Here is an 18,751-nt window from a genome sequence, read left to right as displayed (position 1 = left end):
ATTGAACTAGTCTAGACTACTAACGTCTTTGACATGTAAAAGAGTTTTTTACAGCTAGATAGACCAGATTTCATTTTGTGTCCCTCACCGCTTCTAGCTGCTACATAGGTGCTTACTTGCGGGTCCCGCGCGCGAGATACCCCCAAATAGCTGCTCATCCTGATACGATTGCAGGAGTCAGACATGAGATTGTTACGGATCCTGCACTGCTAGGTTTTATATATGTTGCACATCAGTGGAGGAATATAATAATCCTGATTTATCACTAAGCTGGCCAGTCATTTGGAAAGATGAGAAAGCCGTCGTGCTAATGACCGGGGTAAGGGTTGCTAGCGGAAGGTACCGAGTAACGCATCACTACGAGGAATCACTGCGGCCAAGCATGGTCTAGTGGTACATCACTGTGGTACCACAATATTATCAATCGATATTAGTCGTGCGCTGCGAGAGGTGACATTGTCGCAGCTACGATCAAGGTGACCAATATGAGCCTCGAACAAGCTTGTTACTCTGGTGTACTTCGTGCGCCCAAAGGCGGGATTGTTGAATGGTACCGATAAGGCCGCAACCGTGACAAAACAAAGTCCGGTCCAAGTCCGGTCTATATGAAACTTTAGCAACTGCCATGTTGAGATGTTAGCTTCACTCGTAGGACCCCAGGCACCTGCTTTGGCTGATGAGTCCAAAAATTATTTACGTCTGCCAAGCCGCAGGCACTGCGAAACTTTCCAAGGGATTCAACTTCAGTCTTCCGTAAGTCCATGCGTGCTAATCGATAACAGCTTATCAGTTGACAGAACCAAATCGGTATCTGGCCGAACTGGTTTTACTTGAACGGACCATGGGATGAATTCCCGCGTGACTTGGGAGGTGGTTCAAGTTAGTATTATTGAGTGTCGAGCAGTGCTAGTGGCGACCCAATATTTGACTGTTACCCAACAATTCTCAAGGACTTCAAGTTCGTCCGCTCACTCACTTAGCAATTCGTTCACCTGCTACCACTCCGTCTATTGCTTTCATGTCCTTGGTACGCTCCCCAGACCTCACCAACCAGAAACTTCAGGATGGTCTACCTGTACCGTTCTTTCTCTCATCTCTCGACGGGCCCGAAAGAAATGGTCCCCAACTTCCTCAGGGCCTCCCACAGCTGCCAATCAATGCTACCCCAACAGAAGTAGCTCAGCAGGTTGTGCTGGATATTTCAGCGCACAACGTTAACCTGACATTTACATTCACCAGGATCTCGACACACCAGATAACTGGGTCAATCGTGTAAGGACGGTGAATCAATGATATCTGCGTGATTTTTGATCAGGTCCTCCGTGCTCAGAATCCAGAACTCGTACGATTGACGGGAAAACACCCGTTTAACTCCGAAGCGCGACTCAGTGTTCTATTTGAGTGTGTAGGTATCTTGTTTCCGATGTTTTGCACGGGACTGAGAGTGTCTTTGCAGGGATTCTTGACTCCAGCTCACCTGCATTTCGTGCGGAATCATGGTGCAGTGCCACAGGTCAACCACGAGATAGCTGCTAACTGGACAATCCACGTACACGGTCTGGTGGAGCGAGAGGTTACATTCACTCTGCAAGAGCTTCAAGAAAAGTTTCCCGTTGTTAGCCTTCCTGTAACCCTTGTATGTGCCGGCAACAGGCGGAAAGAACAGAATGTCGTCCGCAAGACACTTGGCTTCAGCTGGGGAGCAGCGGGAGGTGAGGTTTCAACTCGTGTTGATTCAAATAAGTCCTCATCAACATCAATATCAAGTATCAACAGCCCTTTGGACGGGCGTATATCTGGCCGATGTATTGGATCACGTGAGACCAATTTGTAGACAAGCCAAATATGTTGTCTTTGAAGGCGGAGACAAGCTTCCGAATGGGCCCTATGGAACATCGCAGCGACTGTCATGGGCGTCCAATAAGGACAAGGGTATGCTCATTGGTAATTCGAATCACTTACAATGTTACGATTCCTCCTGACCTTCTACATTAGCCTGGGCAATGAATGGTTTACCGTTGGAGCCAGACCATGGTTTTCCTGTGCGCATCATTGTGCCGGGTCAGATCGGTGGACGATCTGTTAAGGTAAGGTGTTTCCCGATGACAAGGAGTCCACAGTCAATTAGATACCAATTAGTGGCTGAGAAGCATCGAAATAAGCAATCGTGAAAGCCAGCACCACGTATGCCCGTTCTCGTACAACTCAAATAAGCGTCAACTGATGATTTTGTTTATGCAGCTGCACTTTTGGGTATGCGTAGATCACTTTATCCTCGAGGATGAATCGCACTAACGTTGCATAGGACAACAAAATGTTACCAACGCAGGTTATGCCTGACCAAGCACGCGCTGAGAAGCATTGGTGGTATGACCCAAGGTTAGTCTGAGTGCTCTGATGTTCCTTAGCAAGTTACTCACCAGGTCGGGGATATCTCAGATATATCATCACGTTGGTTTAATCTTACTCTCTTATGTACCAAATATTGAACAAGAGTCTTCAGGGAGCTTAACGTCAATAGCGTCATCGCGAAACCGGATCATAATGAGAAACTCTACATCGATAAGACGCCGGATGAGAATGGCACAATCGCATCATATCCCATCCGAGGATATGCTTATGCAGGTGGAGGTCGCAGGGTGACCCGTGTCGAGGTTTCGCTTGACCAAGGGGAGACATGGACATTGGGAAACATGTACGTCTACATGCTTCAGAATCGACACCTCATTGATACAGTGTCAAAAAGTGAGTATCCTGAGGACCGATTCAGAGAAGTGCGTCACCAAGACCCATTTTATGGAACTCTTGACGCATCAGAGCGCGATACGTCTTTGTGAGCAGCAAGCATTACCGCTGCAATGAAAAATGTTCAGATCCCGTCTAGCTGTTGGTGCTTCTGGACATTTGATGTCTCGCATGACGTTCTAGCGAGCTGTGATGCGTTGATGGTTAGAGCTATGGACGAAGGCCTCGCGTTCCAACAAAGAGACATGTAAGGGAGGATCGTCCTGTGTGGGCTCATTAACATCAACTGTTCACAGGTATTGGCATGCACTTGGCATGATGAACAACTGGTACGTCTTGATAAAACCTTATATTCTGCGGGCTGCTGCGAGCTGCTGGTAGGTGGTTTCGCATTGCCGTTCATAGAACTGTCAACGATGACGGGAAAATTGTCTTGCAATTTGAGCATCCAACACTCGCTGGGACAGCGCATGGAGGATGGATGGAGGTGATGCTTCTTTGGTCCCAGAAAATAAATGCTGATGGTAGCAAATCAGCGCATGAAAGTGGTGGGGGAGGATATTACAAAGCCTGTCTTCAGCGAAAAAGGACGGGATCTCGCACCACGTGCTCCAAAGGTGGAATCAGATGAGGTCTGCTTGACGAAGCCTGGCATTAATCGGAAAATTACCCTGGAAGAGTTCAGGGCGCAAGATCGACAGCAACCGTGGTTTGTTGTCAACGGCGAGGTTTACGATGGAACTCCATTTCTAAAGGACCACCCAGGAGGCGGCGACTCTATATTGCTTGTAGCTGGCGAAGATGCATCCGAAGACTTCTTCGCCATACATTCTGCAGAAGGCAAACAAAAATTGGCCGAGGTGAGTCGTGATTTTGCCGTAGAACGTCGGTTTATGGACCAGTTTACAGCACCACATTGGTACCCTTATAGCCAGTTTAACCAGAGAAAGGCCCATTACAACGCAGTCCGATGAAACCTTTCTAGAGCGCAGCCGATGGAAGGATGTCGAATTGTGTGCCATCAAGCAGATCAACCACGATTCTTACCTGTATCGTTTCGCCTTGAAAAGAAACCAGCCGCTAGGTCTGCCAGTTGGACAACATGTTTTCGTCCGCTTACGCCGACAGGATACTGGGGAGATGGTACAGAGGGCATATACTCCGGTATCGCAACAAGACGCAGTAGGCTTCATCGACTTTCTCATCAAGTTCATATTCTTCGTCATGATATTGCTCTTCGCACTGAATTCTTCATTAGATTGTATCTTCCTTCCGCGTCAATCCCCACTGGAGGGAAGATGTCCACTGGCTTCCATCAATTACGTATCGGAGATAGCGTGGAGCTCAAGGGGCCGTTAGGGTCCTTCATTTGGGACGGGCCAAGTACCGCATTGTGGAACGGGATAAGGAAGACCATCAAGGAAGTCGGCATGATTTGCGGTGGAAGCGGTACGACTTCGAATGCAACATCGTAAATGTGCAATACTAAATAAAATGGTGCAGGGATAACACCGATCCTGCAGGTGCTTCGCAGTATCTTCCAAAACGCGGAAAGCGAAACCCGGGTGTGGGTGATCAGTGCGAACAAAACAGAGCAGGACATCCTCTGTAGAGAAGAACTTGACACACTCCTCGCATTGCATGGCAGGGGGCGTTTCAAGCTGCACTACACACTTAGTGTCGCTCCTGAGGAGTGGCCGTACAGCGTTGGGCGAATCAATGATGTGTTACTGTCGGAGCACATGCCTCGCCACTCTGAGCATGGACTCATCCTAGCGTGCGGTCCTGATGCTATGATAACACATGCAGTCAAGCCCGGACTGCAGAATATGGGATGGGATATAGAGAAGTCCCTAGTAGTGTTCTGAAAGGATAAAGTTGTAACAATTCGCCTGGACAATAGATGATCGTGGTATAATAAACCACCTGCAAAGTGTTCGTTTATAAGGCGTGTGTGAGTGGCGAGAGCCAGCCCCGGTCAATTTTCGTTGGCTTGCGGGAATATTGCATAGGGCAATGAGAAGGTCGATGCATGGCTGCGCATAGCTTTGACGGAGAAGTTGAAGCAGCAGGTCGTACCAGCGCTCTTAGGAAGCCCGCCGCATTGCGGCTGTTTGCGAATTGAAAAGAGAAGTTGTTGAAAGGTTGATCGTTGTTGCGTTTATAAGACCTATCCATGCGAACTTGTAAAGTTCTGGGTCAGCCAGAAGGCCACTACTTATGGTTGGACTGCCCAAAAGGTCCTACGGTTGTACGAGGACGCGAGATCGTTTCCATTGCCCAGCAGTACCAGCGACGGCGGAAAGTGTCCAAGTAGTAGCAGGTGGAGGTGGAGATGGTGGCTGCGATGATGATGGTGCGCTCTGAGTTGCTGCGCTAGGTCGCTGAATTTGGGAGGGCGAAATGAAGTTTCTGGCGTGATAATTTCTCTGCGCGAAAGAAGCCAGTGATAAAGACTCGGAAGACTTGAAAAGGCAGGCCTGCCTACTATGCACGAGACCTCGATTATTGGCAGCTCTCGCAATTCCGGTTCATGTCGTCTGTGCACCATGCCAGAGACAAGGTTTCGACTCCAGCTGAGAAGGTAAAAATGGGGTCGAGTGTCGCATTCAGTTGCTATGAAAGGCTTGAAGTGACGCCATAAGGAGGACAAGCAACTGGAGCGTTGACGGGGTGCTGGGTTCCGGTGATTATGGTGTGGCCCATAGGGATTCAGTCAAGATCATGTCATCAGCATCTCGTACATCATCGAAACGAAATGGATCCAAATTGAAGCTTACATTGTCGGACAGGGCTTCCCATCTACAGAAAAGGTCGTGCAGCAAACTGGGTCTTCATGGGTGGAGTGGTACTCCGATGGGCTGATTGGTCTCGAGGTTCTATAGTTGCACTGTCTTACTGTATGACACGATGCTTACTCGGGGGATTGTCCTGCCACCATCAGCATTCCACATTCTATGTCTGTCATAAGTTCGCATCCACCGCTCACTGGCACCAGCCGCCCTTGAATCTGTCTGGACTCCAGCAGATGTACTTTGTGTTCCCTGTCGAAAATGTTGTGTCTGGTATCTGGATTCTGATGGGTGCAGGACGGTCTCAGCTCTAACTTCTGATTAAATCCCACACGAAACTATCACCTACTTGATCAGAACCTAGACGTGCACAGAAAGACGAATGCAGAATGAAGACTACAACGGAGTGGGTGCGGCTGGGCGTGATATCCAATGCACAGTCAAGTGGGGAGGGTGGTCGTTATTTAAGTTCTTCTATGGCTTACACGTTGTGAGTTTCTCAGGCTGGACAGGAGCGCTGCAGCGCTGACTGTGCAGATCATCGAAGCGCCTAACGTTAACGTTTTAACTCTCGCGCTGATATTCACGTGACATCATCAAACCGGACCGAGTGCCACTGTGCTGAGCGCCTAGGATATCGATCATCATCGTATCCAATACATCCACGACTGAGAATATTTGGGGTCTATATGGTACCTACAATTATTTTCTCCTTATTGAAAATGACTATGGTAATTCGCACTTTTCGTAGCCCGTCGCACGACCGCTACATAGTTATCTCGCAAATCCGCAAATGAAATCTGACAGAGATCTAATCACAAACTCCCATTATATCCGTCATCCAGCACCCGTTTACTTGTAGATCTGGTCCCGCACCTGCCACGTATTGTCATACCAACCCACTTTCTCGAGCACGAGATATTCCACGACAGTATGAGGTTCTGCAGATTTAGCATCTAGTGCCTGGCCCTGCTTGGTAAACACCTTGAGTTCCTGGAGTAGCGTCAGTTCGTATACAGTTTACGTGTGCTGGAAGGACATCCACCTGCGTAGTCTCGAACTTGACTAGTGCATGTATGACTAGCCGGTTGCCGCGCTTCGGGGGTTCCTTCGCAACATAAACCTCACCGGAACGGATGGATACGATGGTAGCTCCTGGTAATATTGCAAGTGGACGTAATACTGTGTTATTGTGAATAAAAAAATTGGAGAGCGTAACGTCGGTACTTACAGCTTTTCTCTTGGAATAGGGCTTTGTCTGAAACGTCGCTTAGAACCTTCCATTGCCAAACCTCGTTAGGTTTACGAGTGCGAACAATCTTGTTCACCTTGGTGGCATGGTCGGCTGTCGTCAGCACCTTCAGAGTGGCTTCATCCTTGCTATTGATATAATTAAATATAATTGGGGTCAGCAAAAATTATACGCACTCAGCTATGGCACGGCCTATAGCCAGATAGTTATCCATCGCAATGCGTCGTATTGGTGCTAGCCAGGATGCTGAAGAATGTGAGGTTACGTTGCCCAGTTGACGCCATGTGCGTGGTAGGAACAAGTGACTAAATCGAAAATCATGATTTACTCCCGTAAAAGCTCGAGCTTTGGCGATGGTATACATGCTGCACAATGAGGCTTAGAGGAACGAAAGATGCATGAAACATTGGACGCGAACCTGAACGTGTTTTTCAACCAATTGGAGAAATTGTGCTGTTTCGCATGCCAAAACGCGCCTGGGTTTGTAAAAAGCATACGCAGTGAAGCGTCGCGTGGTATTTCTACGTCTGAATGGGTAATAAACTGAGTTTGAGTTATCCTTCTATAAAGAATACACGCACCAAGAGTCACTAACTTAGTACCCCACATATCCATGGTTGGAAACAGGTTCGACGTGTTTGCCATGTTCATCATGCTCTCTATTTGTTTGAGCTGCGCCTCCGTGCTGTCTGTAGCAGTGAGTGCCTTTTTCGCTTTCTTCTCATTCTTAATTGAAGATTTTCTTGATGCATTGGACGACGTTGTGGCAGACGCTTGCCCACTCGTGGTAGAAGCCTTGGACGTTGAAGGGGGGGGAGCTGTTTGGGTAGCGGATTTTAAGGCCGAGAACGAGCGTTGTGGATAGAGTAAACATCTCTTCTTCAGTTGGGACCCGAATGAGACACGGGGCACCTTCACCGTTGCCATCACCATCGCCCCTGCAGCTGGAACTTGTTGTGTAACACAGCGAGCTCGAGTAAAGACTTTAAATTTCAATGTCAATTTCTCAAAAAGGATGTCACCGGAATCTATGCGTGCGAACAAACTCGGCAGCCGGGGACGCGTGTGTTCGAGCCGGGGAAGACGGATATAAAAGGTTTGCTTCGCCGGCCAAAAATTCCATCCAGTTCTACCCGAAGCACCTTTGCTCTGAACCGCCATCTCAATCATCATGCCTGTAAGACATCTCAACTAGTTGTCTTTTACCGTGAGCTTATTTTGTATTTTTTTTTTCACAGCGTTCTTCACGTTCCTCTCGTCCAGCTGCTAAGCCTGCAGCTGCAGCTCCTCAGCAGTCTCGCGGTGCTCATACGGCCGCAATGCCTCCTGCTGCAGCCCACAATAACCCAGCACACGCCCCCGCACCACCTGTTCCCGCTCAGACATCTAGTGGTCCCGGGATGTTTGCACAAATGGCCGCAACTGCTGGTTCCGTCGCTGTTGGATCTACCATCGGTCATGGTATCTCCTCCATGCTGTTTGGTTCCAGCTCATCTGCAGCACCCGCGGAGCCTGCAGCACCTGTACAGCAACAACAAGCATACCAGACAACTGGTGCTGCTTGTGAAGTCCAAGCTAAGGAGTTCACCAAGTGTTTGGACAAGGCAGATCTGCCAAGTTGCTCATGGTACCTTGACCAGTTGAAGGCTGTGCGCATCCATTCAATTATATGTAGTTTTGTGACTAATTGTGTTTTCAGTGCCAAGCTGCCGCTGCTCCCTATTAATTTAGCGGAATTTGACGGTATATACTGTTGGCGAATACTATCACATCTCACTTGTCCTTTGTGCAATCAGATATCCCTGCGAATGAATCGACACATTCAGATCTATCAGAGCGACAAATACAATACGACATTTGAGATGATCGAAATGCCAGGGTATCCCCTCCTGTAAATAATGTCAGCCTCACGTCACCCTGAGTGCCCTGTTGTCAATCCTCTGGATGTACCCATTCGAGACATGTACAAAGTACACTCTAGTGTGTAACGTCCAAGATGTCATTGTCTGATATTTGTACGGTATGGTAAACGCCCAGTGATTCACTTTCGTAATCACACCCCAGCCAGATTCTTCAACATCGCAAATTCATTCTCGCCCGTTGCCTCACACAACCCGTAGAATTGCGACGAGGGGTCAGAAAGCAGCACAGCGGGACTGGAGGTCTTAGTTAACTTTCTGCACCATATATTTCACGATGACTTACCGGTCAAACTCAACGATTTTGCCCTGGTCAAGGAGCATCACCTGGTAGTCCATAAGTAATGCACAAACCATGTAAGGTGGATTTTTCATACCCTATCATAATCGATAACAGTGTGCAGTCGGTGCGCGATGGTGAGAATGGTGCTGTTTGCAAATTCTCTGTTGGGCGTGGTCAATTTCTCACGAGTGTTATTAATGTCACAAAACGAACTCTCTGATAGTCTTTCCAATGAGCTCGTCAGTCGCGTAGTCAACGCTTAAGTTATGTCAGTTGAAATCTCAGCTTCTATCATACGATCGATATCACCTTGCTGTTGCCTGCAACGTAGCCTTGAGGAATGAAACGTAGGTGAAGGACAAGAAAACGCACCTCGTCCATGACCAAAACTTTCGAGCGTTTCAGGATTGCTCGAGCCATGCATAGAAGCTGTTTCTCGCTAGAAAATTCGTGAGCAAGGTTAATCAGTGGCGTTGACAAAGCGCTAACCCTGTAGAGAAGTTTTCCCCTCCTTCCGATACTGACGACTCTAGGTTTCGGAAAACATTAACATTGACCACGACACCGTCAATTTCGACATCATCATCGGCATCAGACGGAATCAAATGAACACGTCGAAGAGCCTCGAACTAAAGAACAGTTAGTATACCGTTGCGGTCAACCAATATAAATGTAAACCGACAATTTCCGCGTCCCCGTACTCGTCGAATACATCCAACGTGGATCGCAAAGTACCGCTAAGGATGGTAGGGTCCTCTGTTTGTTGTAAGTATGATAATCCTCACTTGGCAGGACACCCACGAGGAATGATAGTAAGCTTGCTACGAAGGTCCGAAAGTCCCATTTTGGAGATGTCCAGACCGTCGATGGTGATACAACCCTCTGTTGCCTCCACGAAGCGGAAGAACGAGAGTGCAAGGGTGCTCTTTCCAGAACCCGTGCGACCCAGGATGCCAACCTAAGAACAAAACTCAGTTGCTGACACAGGAGTCTTCGAATATCTAGTACCTTCTCCCCAGGGTGGACCTCGAAGTTCAAGTTGTGAAGAACATCGGGCAACTCGGGCTATGGGAAAGGTTATGAGCTGATGAGAGGTTCCCACTGAAACTGGCCTACCGCATAACGGATGATCAAATTTTCGCACTTGATGGTACCTCGGTCTGGCCAGGAAGCTGGCGGACGCGGCTCGATATATTCAGGAGGCTCGCGCTGAAGCTCTGAATATTCCTTGATACGCTCCAGGGCGACCTGTTAGAGGTCCATCAATAACACCGCACGTCACACAGTATGCTAAGGTACTAGCCATAGATTGTTCAAGGCCGACGAACCGTCGCACCTGAGTTCGAGATTAATAAGAAATCCAGACAGACACCAGTTCACCTACTAGGTAGAACAACTGCAGGCAGTATCAGCATATTGTTCCATAGTCCATGACAAGCAGGCACATACTGTGAACGTCATGCTTCCAGCAAATGAAAGAGCGAATCCAGCGAGCGCAGCTGAGATGGTTGGAGTGGAAACGGCAATACAACCTGCTACACCAACGGTCACAGCGGACAGAAGGTCAAACCGGGCGGAGAGCCAGCGATTGACTAAACACATCAGCCAATGTCAACCACTCTCGACAATCAAACGACCGCTCGACGTACCAGCCAATTGCCAATAGTTCGGGTTTGTATTCTAGTAGGCATCGATCAGATTAAGTGAAAGCGAATTCTGTTTGACTTACCGTATCAACGTAGCAAAGCATGTCTCGCATGAACTTTGACGAAGCACCGAAAGCTCGGAGGATGGGCGCTCCAGCAATGGTTTCACCATAGATCGAATAGAGGGGAGACCGTGCCACGGAGTCTTAAGGTAACTAAAGTCAATCGGTCGCTCTTGAATATGAAGAACGCTTACCCAGGCGCCGCATATCTCTAGCAGCTTGTCCGTAGTCCTAGGCGCTTAAGCATCTCCTCAAGCAAGAACATGACAGAAAAGTACCTTTGAAACTAAACACGAGTTCAACAATTAGTGCTGAGCGATCGATCGAGAAAGAAGTTGCAGACCATCATAGTAAATGAAGCCCAAGATAATGATAGCAATGAGGAATGGAACTCCGCCTACAAAAGCAACAGACACGACCGTGACGAAGAAAGAAAATGCAAATATGAGACTTCGACCAAAGTGATCCGCGAGTCGACTGTCAACGCCTATATTGTTACGTGTCATTGTATAGGCCAAGAAAACATCGGCTTAGAAAACGGACCTTCGAAGTCTTTCCCGAATCGATTCAGGAGTCTCCCCCGCGACACAGTATCATGGAAACGAATTTGCGCAAACAGCACGGTCTCCAGAAGTTCTATCATGAGTAATGTAAGTAAGTAGTCAAAAGTAACATCTTAACCTCGACCCACGTTGGTATAAAACGGTAGACGCATGGATGGAGCCGTTATCTGAATGAGAAATGGTTCAGTAAGGGTTCATGAGAGCGGGTGCGGTTTGCATACACAGTACGAAGTATCTGTAAGTCGAAATCAAAACACCTGAAAGATAATTAGCACCGTGTGGTACAAGCCAACTGATTCAAACCTGTGAGAGTGACCTGCAAGGACATAAGTCATGGTGAGGGATAATACTGTAGAGCTGTGCTTACTGCAGCATAAACGACAATGTAATACACCGGTCCCTTAGCGTCGGCCTCTTCTGTGCTCGATCCCGACCATGTCCTACAGATGCCAATGTCAATCATGCAACAGTATACTGCTAACATTATGAACATACTTAAGCCACCAGTTCTCTGCCACAGGACAGAGAGAACCCAACACGAGAACGGACAAGAACCATACCCAGTATCCGTAGGCGCCGCACGACTTCACATAAAGCTTCCAGACATCACGACTAACGCGCCCCACAGCGCGTTTCTCGTCTTGCACAACTTTCCTAGGTGCTTTCCGCTCCAGATTTACTTGCGGCTCATTGATCACAGTGGAGCTCGTCTCAGATATTGGGTTAGGTTCCACATCATCTTGCACGAGTGTGGAAACGGGAGAATGGCTTGCAGGCACCGATGGATTCTTCGAAGTACTTGCCGCGCCCTGCTTCTTGCCAGCGCCACCCATGGTCTGCACCAATGTCCCTTTCACAGGAGATGCTTCAAAGGCTTCACGTTCACCAGCGAATAGAAGTTGGCCGTTATCAAAGGCGACGACATATGCAGCACCGCTCAAGCAAAGTTGGACATGGTGTGACACAAGGATCACCGTTCGCCCATGCATCAGGTCTCCTTTAATGCACTTGGAGTAGATGTGGTGAGCGGTGTGAGCATCAACTGCACTCAAAGGTTGGCATTTAGAAGCAAAGCGCTTAAAACGGACGCACCAGCAGACAGAACGTCATCGAGTAACAGTACGGATGCTCGAGAGTAAACAGCACGAGCCAAAGAAACTTGAGGGAAATTCAATATGTATGATAAGTTAAATGTCAGTTCACCGACCTCGAGCTTTTTGTCCGCCTGACAAGTTTACCTGCCAACGCAACTTCGATCGGTATGCATGACCTTAAGTGGCAAAATGTAACATACACCACGCTCGCCAATTTCGGATTGGTCTCCGTCCTCAAGGATCTTGAGATCGCTTATGAGTGCACAGATCTAAAGATACAGTTAGTCGAGCTTTTATTGCCCATGAAGTGTGGCTGACCTCTAATGTCTTATGATATCGCTCTTCGTCAAGCGGCAGACCGAACAGGATATTGTCTGGAAATTGTGATAAGCGTACTTGAAATGGTTGAACGTTCGTGGCTCACCTTGAATAGAAGCATTTCGCAGCCAGGCAGCCTTGAAGTATCAAGTTCTTCAATTCATGACATACCCCACCACCACTGCCGCTCACCTGTGGTACGTAGGCGCAAACGCCGGGTACTATCCACTCTTCCTGTGTGACCTTCTGATCTGCGAAGGAAGCAAGCGTATCTGGTGGTGAACGCGGACCAATGACCTGGCCGGTGAGGACGTCCGCCTCGCCGAGTAAAGCTGCATTGCCGTGACATTGAGCAGTATTCCAGAATTCGCTCTAAAAGACGTACCCAATAACAACAGAGTCTTTCCGCTGCCCAGCTTACCACAAACGAGTGAAAGTTGTCCTTCAGGGAATTTCAAAGCAAGATCAACGAGCATAAATTTATGCCGGGGCGTGGAAGCTGTCGACGAATCCGCAGAACGATCATGAGGCCATGTGATGGTAGCAGATTGAACAGCGATGGTTTTAATGGCTGGTGCAGCCGAGAGCGGAGGTACAGGTGCCACCTCGGTTAGTTGGAGGTACTTCCCGATCCGCATGAGTGAAACATGGACCTGAAGCAGATTAATGAAAGTTTCTGGGAGTGCGTTCATCGCAAAACGCATTCCGTCGAAAACTACGTTAGACTTGTTAGCTCAAGCACCATGCAGATCATACATGCCTACCCATCATCTAAGCAAATGGGTTCAATTTGTAAACATCAAGTGGACTGACAAGGAAAGGCTTACAGATGTGAAGGCGATAGAGGGTGTCAATGCCTGTTGACGCCAGACTGCGAAGTGCCAGAAAGAAACCAGGGTGACAATGAGAGGACATGCTTCCCTAAGCTTTCCGTTAGATAAGGCAGAGGAAACCTGCATGAAAAACATACCAGAGAGCAGCGAACACGACCTGATGGGTGGACACATTAGTAGTCGGATGATAGGAGAAGGAAAATCACGTACCTCAATCTTGTAGTTCAACTTTTGATATTTCAGTTCTCTCTCGCGAACCTTCATCACGCGCTTTTCGAAGCTGCGTTCCCATGCCATGAACTGTAAATCGATGAGGGAGGATTTCAGAAAATTGTATGCAAAGGATCATTGCCTTCAGCATGCGTATGCCACCCAGTATCTGTCAGAGGTGTCGTTAAAGTCAAGTCAAGAGGTGTTTCACAAGGTAATTACCTCGTTCATGAGTGAGACCCGTTCGTCCCTGGCTTTCATCAAGTTGTCCTGTGTACTGATCACTACTTTTCCTGCCAGGTGATTCAATGGCAAAAAGAGGCAAATGAATGCAAGACCAATAAAGCACGAGACGCCAAGCATGCTGTAGAGCAACATCGTCCCTACAACAATTTCGACCGGAGAATCTGGAAAAAATCAGAACTAGAACAATGACATGATCAAAGAATCTCACCTGCAATGACGAAAAGATGATAAGGAAACTCGGCGACCCGATCAACATCAGTGGTCATCAAGGTCATGACCTGGGATTTGCTCGAAAATTCGTTCTCTTCCTCGCCCTTCTCTTTGTTTTCTCCGTTCGTAGTTGTTGATTTTTTATCATCTTTCTCATTGGACGTGGAGGTACTAGAAGACACAACATCCTTCCGAACTAGTGTTTTTGCGAAAAGGATGGTATTGAGCTGCGTCCGCAAACGTATTTGGATAACGGAAGTTGCGAAGTACCACATTTGGGATTCGACTGCAGCATGTCAACGTCAAATTAGAGGGTGTTGCGCTGAAAAACTTACGTTGCGTGACGATAATAAGGGATGCAAACTGCCCCAAAGCGTATACCCATCCCCATCCTTTATCGAGGCGATCAGGATCATCTTCCAGGTATGCAATGAGCTTGCGAAGGAAGAACGGGGACCCGAACCACATTGGAGCGGCTGCAACGGCCAGCATTATCTCTGCAGTAAATGCAAGCTTGTTGACACTTATGAGGCGCCAAGCGAGGTCCCATCCTGGCTTCAGAGGATTTGCACGAAGATTTGTACGCATCCTAAAAAACTGATAGGTCGCTCGCATCTTAGCCGGAAGGATTGGCAAGTCGCCAATTTCGACAGAAACGGAAGTTCCAAGCTGAAAGACGCGTGTCACGTAACGGAAAAAGAGATAATCGATGACAGAGGTGCCCGGAAGGCCGCAGACGTTGTCGTATGATTTATTGGTCGTGTCGTCGATAGTTTTTTTAGAGTAGATAAGTGAAGGAAGAAAGTGTAACGGTGGTCCACAGGATGTTGTCGCAATTATCGCAAAAGTCAAGGTATACAATGCGGTCATGCTATACCAGAAAGCGAGTAAAGGAGGAGAAGCTTGTAGATTGTGTGACGAGATAGAATCAGATGAAGGAAGGATTGCCACGCCAAAGTGAAGGACCGAGGAGAAGAAGGTCAAGGTAGTGATATGTATCACCGACTCGGAATGGCGATCCGTGGTGGATTGGCCAACGGAACGAAGAACTAGAAGGCCAACGTAGAGTCCAAACGTGGTCCGAAATATGTGTTCTGCAAGCACATTCTGAGCATCTGGGTAGGCCGACCAACCCAGGGAAACGCCCTCGAGCACAAGAATGGCGACTGAGAGCAACACAAGGAGTAATTTCCTCTTGCGCATCTAAACCAAGATAAGACCCTTCGTCATACGCGACCTATAACCATTATAATGCTCACTTTGAACCAAAACGCATCTTCGTCGATTGGTTCTCCGTCGATAAAATCTTCCGGTTTGGTCACATTAAAGGGATCATCCTGGTGCACATCGCCAACCAAACTAGCATCTTGGGTAGTCGGTAAGCGTATCTTCCGCTGTTGAGAGTGCGCAAAAAAGAGCGCGAGGCTACTGATTGCTGCCGCCCCGACGAGTGCTTCTGCTAAAAGCAACTGGTACGGAGGCATGATGTTCTACACCTTCGAGCACAACTTCCGATGTCCAATTACTGGTTAGTAAAAGGAAATGGAAAGTTCGGTTAGGTGAAGCACGAGATACGGGTACGCACCCAACACAGAAGTATAAGAACGTCAGCATCAATTTCATGAGAAGATTTTGGTTCCGTTATCCGTATGATCAGACTCGCTGGGGGACCAACAAAAACTGAGCATGTGACTCAGATAAGCATTAGGCAATAGAAATTGGTCATTGTGCATTAGTAAGGACTGAGCTGGCTGCCAGCATAATAAGAAGCCATCCGCAGCAGTCCGCACTGGTACAGTCTCGGTCCACTGTTCCGCAGACTGGCAGACCTGGGTCACCGCTCATGTCCCAGGCTTTTGCGTTGCATGTACTTGAATGATGTATAATAATCACGGATGAAAGTGGATTTCCAAAGATCCAGATATAGTTTCAAAAATTGGAGAGACAACCTGCCAAGAGTATGACCGTGCACCCTTTGACGGGCTATATATTCAAGTTATGAGTCACGATAACAATAGTTGTTTGTACTTGTTGAATCTTAAAGCTTTCGACTGCTTTTTAAATTTAGACCGCTGGGTACATCCTACAAAGCCGCTGTTCCTTTGAAAATGCATACTATTAAGTTGTCTTCTGGCTCCACTTCCAAGGCGTCCAGAAACAAAACAAAACTCAAGACCGTGAAACTCGACGCGTCCTCTGAGCCTCCGAACAAGAAACTGAGAACTGTAGGTCTGTCATAATTTGGGAACACATTTTTGCTAGTGATGTGCCGGGCCTGGCCTCAGGCCCTCAGGCCCTGGCCCACAGGCCCCCATAGGCCAGGCCCAAGCCAGGCCTACTTGATGGGCCTCATGAGGGCTTGGGCCTGGCCTGGGTGTCTCATAGGCCATGGCCTAGGGCTCAGGCCAGGGCTTCTACATAGTGAAGGAAAGTTCCGAAATGTACTGTACAATACTTAGATTACATAAACTTTGCAACAACTGCATCCGCTGGAAGAAGTTGGCTGAACAACATACCCAGCCCGAGGATGACTCTCACAGTCGTTTCTGATGATGACGCAATTGCTGCCGTCACAGTCTGTTCTAAACGAACAATTATACCTTCTTCTCGACTTCTCGATTCCAATAATAGCGCAACACCCGAGTTAACTAGCAACAAATCAGTATCCGAGGGTAAGTACTATCAATCTTTGTGCTGGTATGCTCACTGTCTGATTTTCATAGCCAAGCACCTTCGTTGAGCCAGTGAGCCATCCTTCACAGATGACGCTCGTTCGACACATTCATTAAGCATGCACACAGGTAAGCACACAAATCATTTCACTATTAAATTCTAATGCTACTACTAACTTCTTACTCTAGTGCACACAGGTACACACGAGGACTCTATTTTACACCTGAGGCCCTGGCTCAGGCCCAGGCCAAGCCCAAGCCAGGCCCAAGCCCTCCAGAAGGGCCTGGCCTGAGTTTTTTCCAGGCCCAAGCCCTCTAAAGCCAGGCCTGAGCCAGGGCTTTCAGGCCAAGCCAGGCCCGATGCATCACTAGTTTTTGCCCGGTTTTATACTACATGTCAAAACAAGCTAAATCATCCTTGCATTCACTGTCACATCAGTCTGCAAAACCACCCTGTGTTTAATCTGATAGGATCTGTACCTCAGCCGCGACCCCAAGAGTCACCCGTGTCATTGCAACAACCCTCACATCTGCAGCTGCAGATCCAAAGGAAGGACGTGAAGGGCAAGGGAAAGCCTGTAGTTTATCGGGTCGATGATAGACTCTGGGTGGATAAGTATGAGCCAACAATTGAGGTCTGCCTCAGTTCATCTCTGGTTGTGCCCAGCTGAACATCAGTGCAATTGTTCTCATTGGGTATCACCCATAGGCTGATTTGGCAGTGCACAAGCACAAAGTTGAGGATGTACGGCGATGGCTCTCGGAGGCCTTTGAAGGAGGGCTGGCTGGGAAGCTGCGAAAATATTGCGTATGTCTTGTCCTTTTGATTTATCCATGACTCAGTCACATCCTGCGTATCTCCTAACAGCAGATTCTGGTCCTCACTGGGCCTGCTGGTACCGCAAAGACAACTACACTACATGTGTTAGCTCGAGAGATGGGTTTCGAAATCGTCAAGTGGCACAACAGTATGAGTGAACATGGCCCGAGTACTTTGATTGATGATTTTGGGGGTCATGAGCATCGCAATGTACTATTTGTATGAGATTGTTAACTCTCCCTTCCAGATGACTCTTGGATGGATATGAAAGAGACATAAGAAGTCTTCTCGGAGCTGATCTTTCCACTAGCCCATATGTCACGTGCATTGCTTTCAACCCTATTGCACCAATGCTGATGAACAAGGCTCTGCAGGCCATGCTCACTAAGCATTTTGCGTCTACTTCTGGAAAGCCACCAGCCAAAGATGTTGTAGAGATGATTGTCGAGTCGTCGAACGGGGATATTAGGAGCGCAGTGATGGCACTGGAGTTTGCATGTGTAGTAACAGTTGACCAAGGGCGGTGGGAAGGGAAAGACCTGACAGAATGTGGCTGGAAGTGCACGGGCTGTCTTGGAGGCTGTCACGCGAAGAGAGCAGAGTCTAGTGCTATTTCATCTGATGGGAAAGATATTGTATAACAAACGTGAGTACTCGCTTCACCTGCCACTTTGGATCAACCTGACAAGATGCAGGCAAGGGAGACCCTCCTGGCAACATATCTCTCCGTCAGAGATGCAGCAAAGGAGCATGAGCTAAATGAAACACTCCTAGACCCGTCACCTTTGCCAAACTGGCTTTCAGAACATGATTGGAAGGCGAGTCGAGTTTGCCTAAGGTAGGTGTTGTGCAGATTCTACATACCTCACTGTGATAAACATGATGAAAGTGTGACAAAATACAAAAATTGTAATATCAATTGATTGGGAGCTTTCTGCATCAAACTGGCTACTCAGTTACATTGGTAGTAATACTGCGGTCATTTTCTGTTAATCAGAATCAACAGAAATTGAGTAGAACATTTGTTATTTAAAATATCAGAAACAGAGTGTAAGGTCAACGTATGTGTTTGACACTCCGATGTGC

At 47.9% G+C, this 18,751-nt stretch overlaps 5 protein-coding genes across 5 annotated transcripts; 3 read left to right on the top strand and 2 right to left on the bottom strand.

The window, feature by feature from the left end:
* The first annotated feature begins 712 nt into the window (after window positions 1-712).
* F5147DRAFT_690453 (uncharacterized protein) lies at window positions 713-4,670 on the top strand. The gene is made up of 19 exons (XM_041437071.1): window positions 713-1,186; window positions 1,240-1,272; window positions 1,331-1,405; window positions 1,457-1,712; window positions 1,768-1,944; window positions 1,996-2,087; window positions 2,140-2,184; window positions 2,242-2,253; window positions 2,306-2,379; window positions 2,440-2,451; window positions 2,504-2,695; window positions 2,747-2,833; window positions 2,885-2,992; window positions 3,042-3,074; window positions 3,127-3,232; window positions 3,282-3,605; window positions 3,655-3,953; window positions 4,004-4,194; window positions 4,249-4,670. The coding sequence occupies exons 1-19, from the start codon at window positions 1,019-1,021 to the stop codon at window positions 4,611-4,613; spliced, it is 2,649 nt and encodes an 882-aa protein (XP_041293707.1). The 5' UTR covers window positions 713-1,018; the 3' UTR covers window positions 4,614-4,670.
* A 1,719-nt stretch (window positions 4,671-6,389) lies between these two features.
* Window positions 6,390-7,476, bottom strand: F5147DRAFT_541648 (uncharacterized protein; the record flags this gene model as incomplete). The annotated part of the gene is made up of 6 exons (XM_041430244.1): window positions 6,390-6,530; window positions 6,583-6,689; window positions 6,769-6,917; window positions 6,966-7,154; window positions 7,208-7,316; window positions 7,371-7,476. Coding segments are annotated over 6 exons (801 nt in total), but the record flags the coding sequence as incomplete, so codon positions are not given.
* Window positions 7,477-8,189: 713 nt separating this feature from the next.
* Window positions 8,190-8,515, top strand: F5147DRAFT_575182 (uncharacterized protein; the record flags this gene model as incomplete). The annotated part of the gene is made up of 2 exons (XM_041431258.1): window positions 8,190-8,438; window positions 8,489-8,515. The coding sequence occupies 2 exons, from the start codon at window positions 8,190-8,192 to the stop codon at window positions 8,513-8,515; spliced, it is 276 nt and encodes a 91-aa protein (XP_041293705.1).
* Window positions 8,516-8,763: 248 nt separating this feature from the next.
* F5147DRAFT_139198 (multidrug resistance-associated ABC transporter) lies at window positions 8,764-15,808 on the bottom strand. Its single transcript, XM_041428228.1, has 41 exons — window positions 15,433-15,808; window positions 14,509-15,376; window positions 14,172-14,459; window positions 13,940-14,124; window positions 13,860-13,886; window positions 13,718-13,807; window positions 13,645-13,664; window positions 13,502-13,595; window positions 13,439-13,445; window positions 13,060-13,389; window positions 12,867-13,006; window positions 12,781-12,811; window positions 12,675-12,730; window positions 12,557-12,625; window positions 12,470-12,500; window positions 12,355-12,420; window positions 11,758-12,304; window positions 11,630-11,702; window positions 11,566-11,578; window positions 11,484-11,519; window positions 11,391-11,429; window positions 11,243-11,335; window positions 11,043-11,186; window positions 10,978-10,985; window positions 10,894-10,930; window positions 10,721-10,842; window positions 10,641-10,671; window positions 10,441-10,583; window positions 10,376-10,387; window positions 10,295-10,327; window positions 10,108-10,239; window positions 10,000-10,056; window positions 9,793-9,949; window positions 9,674-9,747; window positions 9,481-9,620; window positions 9,364-9,430; window positions 9,301-9,311; window positions 9,205-9,249; window positions 9,086-9,152; window positions 8,995-9,035; window positions 8,764-8,945 (listed from the first exon to the last, which is right to left on the bottom strand). Exons 1-41 carry the CDS (start codon window positions 15,655-15,657, stop codon window positions 8,843-8,845), a joined length of 4,752 nt encoding a protein of 1,583 aa, XP_041293704.1. The 5' UTR covers window positions 15,658-15,808; the 3' UTR covers window positions 8,764-8,842.
* Window positions 15,809-16,237: 429 nt separating this feature from the next.
* F5147DRAFT_690440 (uncharacterized protein) lies at window positions 16,238-17,858 on the top strand. Its single transcript, XM_041437070.1, has 4 exons — window positions 16,238-16,406; window positions 17,035-17,043; window positions 17,285-17,480; window positions 17,555-17,858. The coding sequence occupies exons 1-4, from the start codon at window positions 16,282-16,284 to the stop codon at window positions 17,681-17,683; spliced, it is 459 nt and encodes a 152-aa protein (XP_041293703.1). The 5' UTR covers window positions 16,238-16,281; the 3' UTR covers window positions 17,684-17,858.
* The last annotated feature ends 893 nt before the right edge of the window (window positions 17,859-18,751 follow it).

The sequence above is a fragment of the Suillus discolor genome, assembly GCF_016758755.1.
Source record: "Suillus discolor strain FC423 chromosome Unknown F5147scaffold_22, whole genome shotgun sequence".
Classification (NCBI taxonomy): Eukaryota; Fungi; Basidiomycota; class Agaricomycetes; order Boletales; family Suillaceae; genus Suillus; species Suillus discolor.
This window is presented reverse-complemented; position numbering and strand designations above follow the sequence as displayed.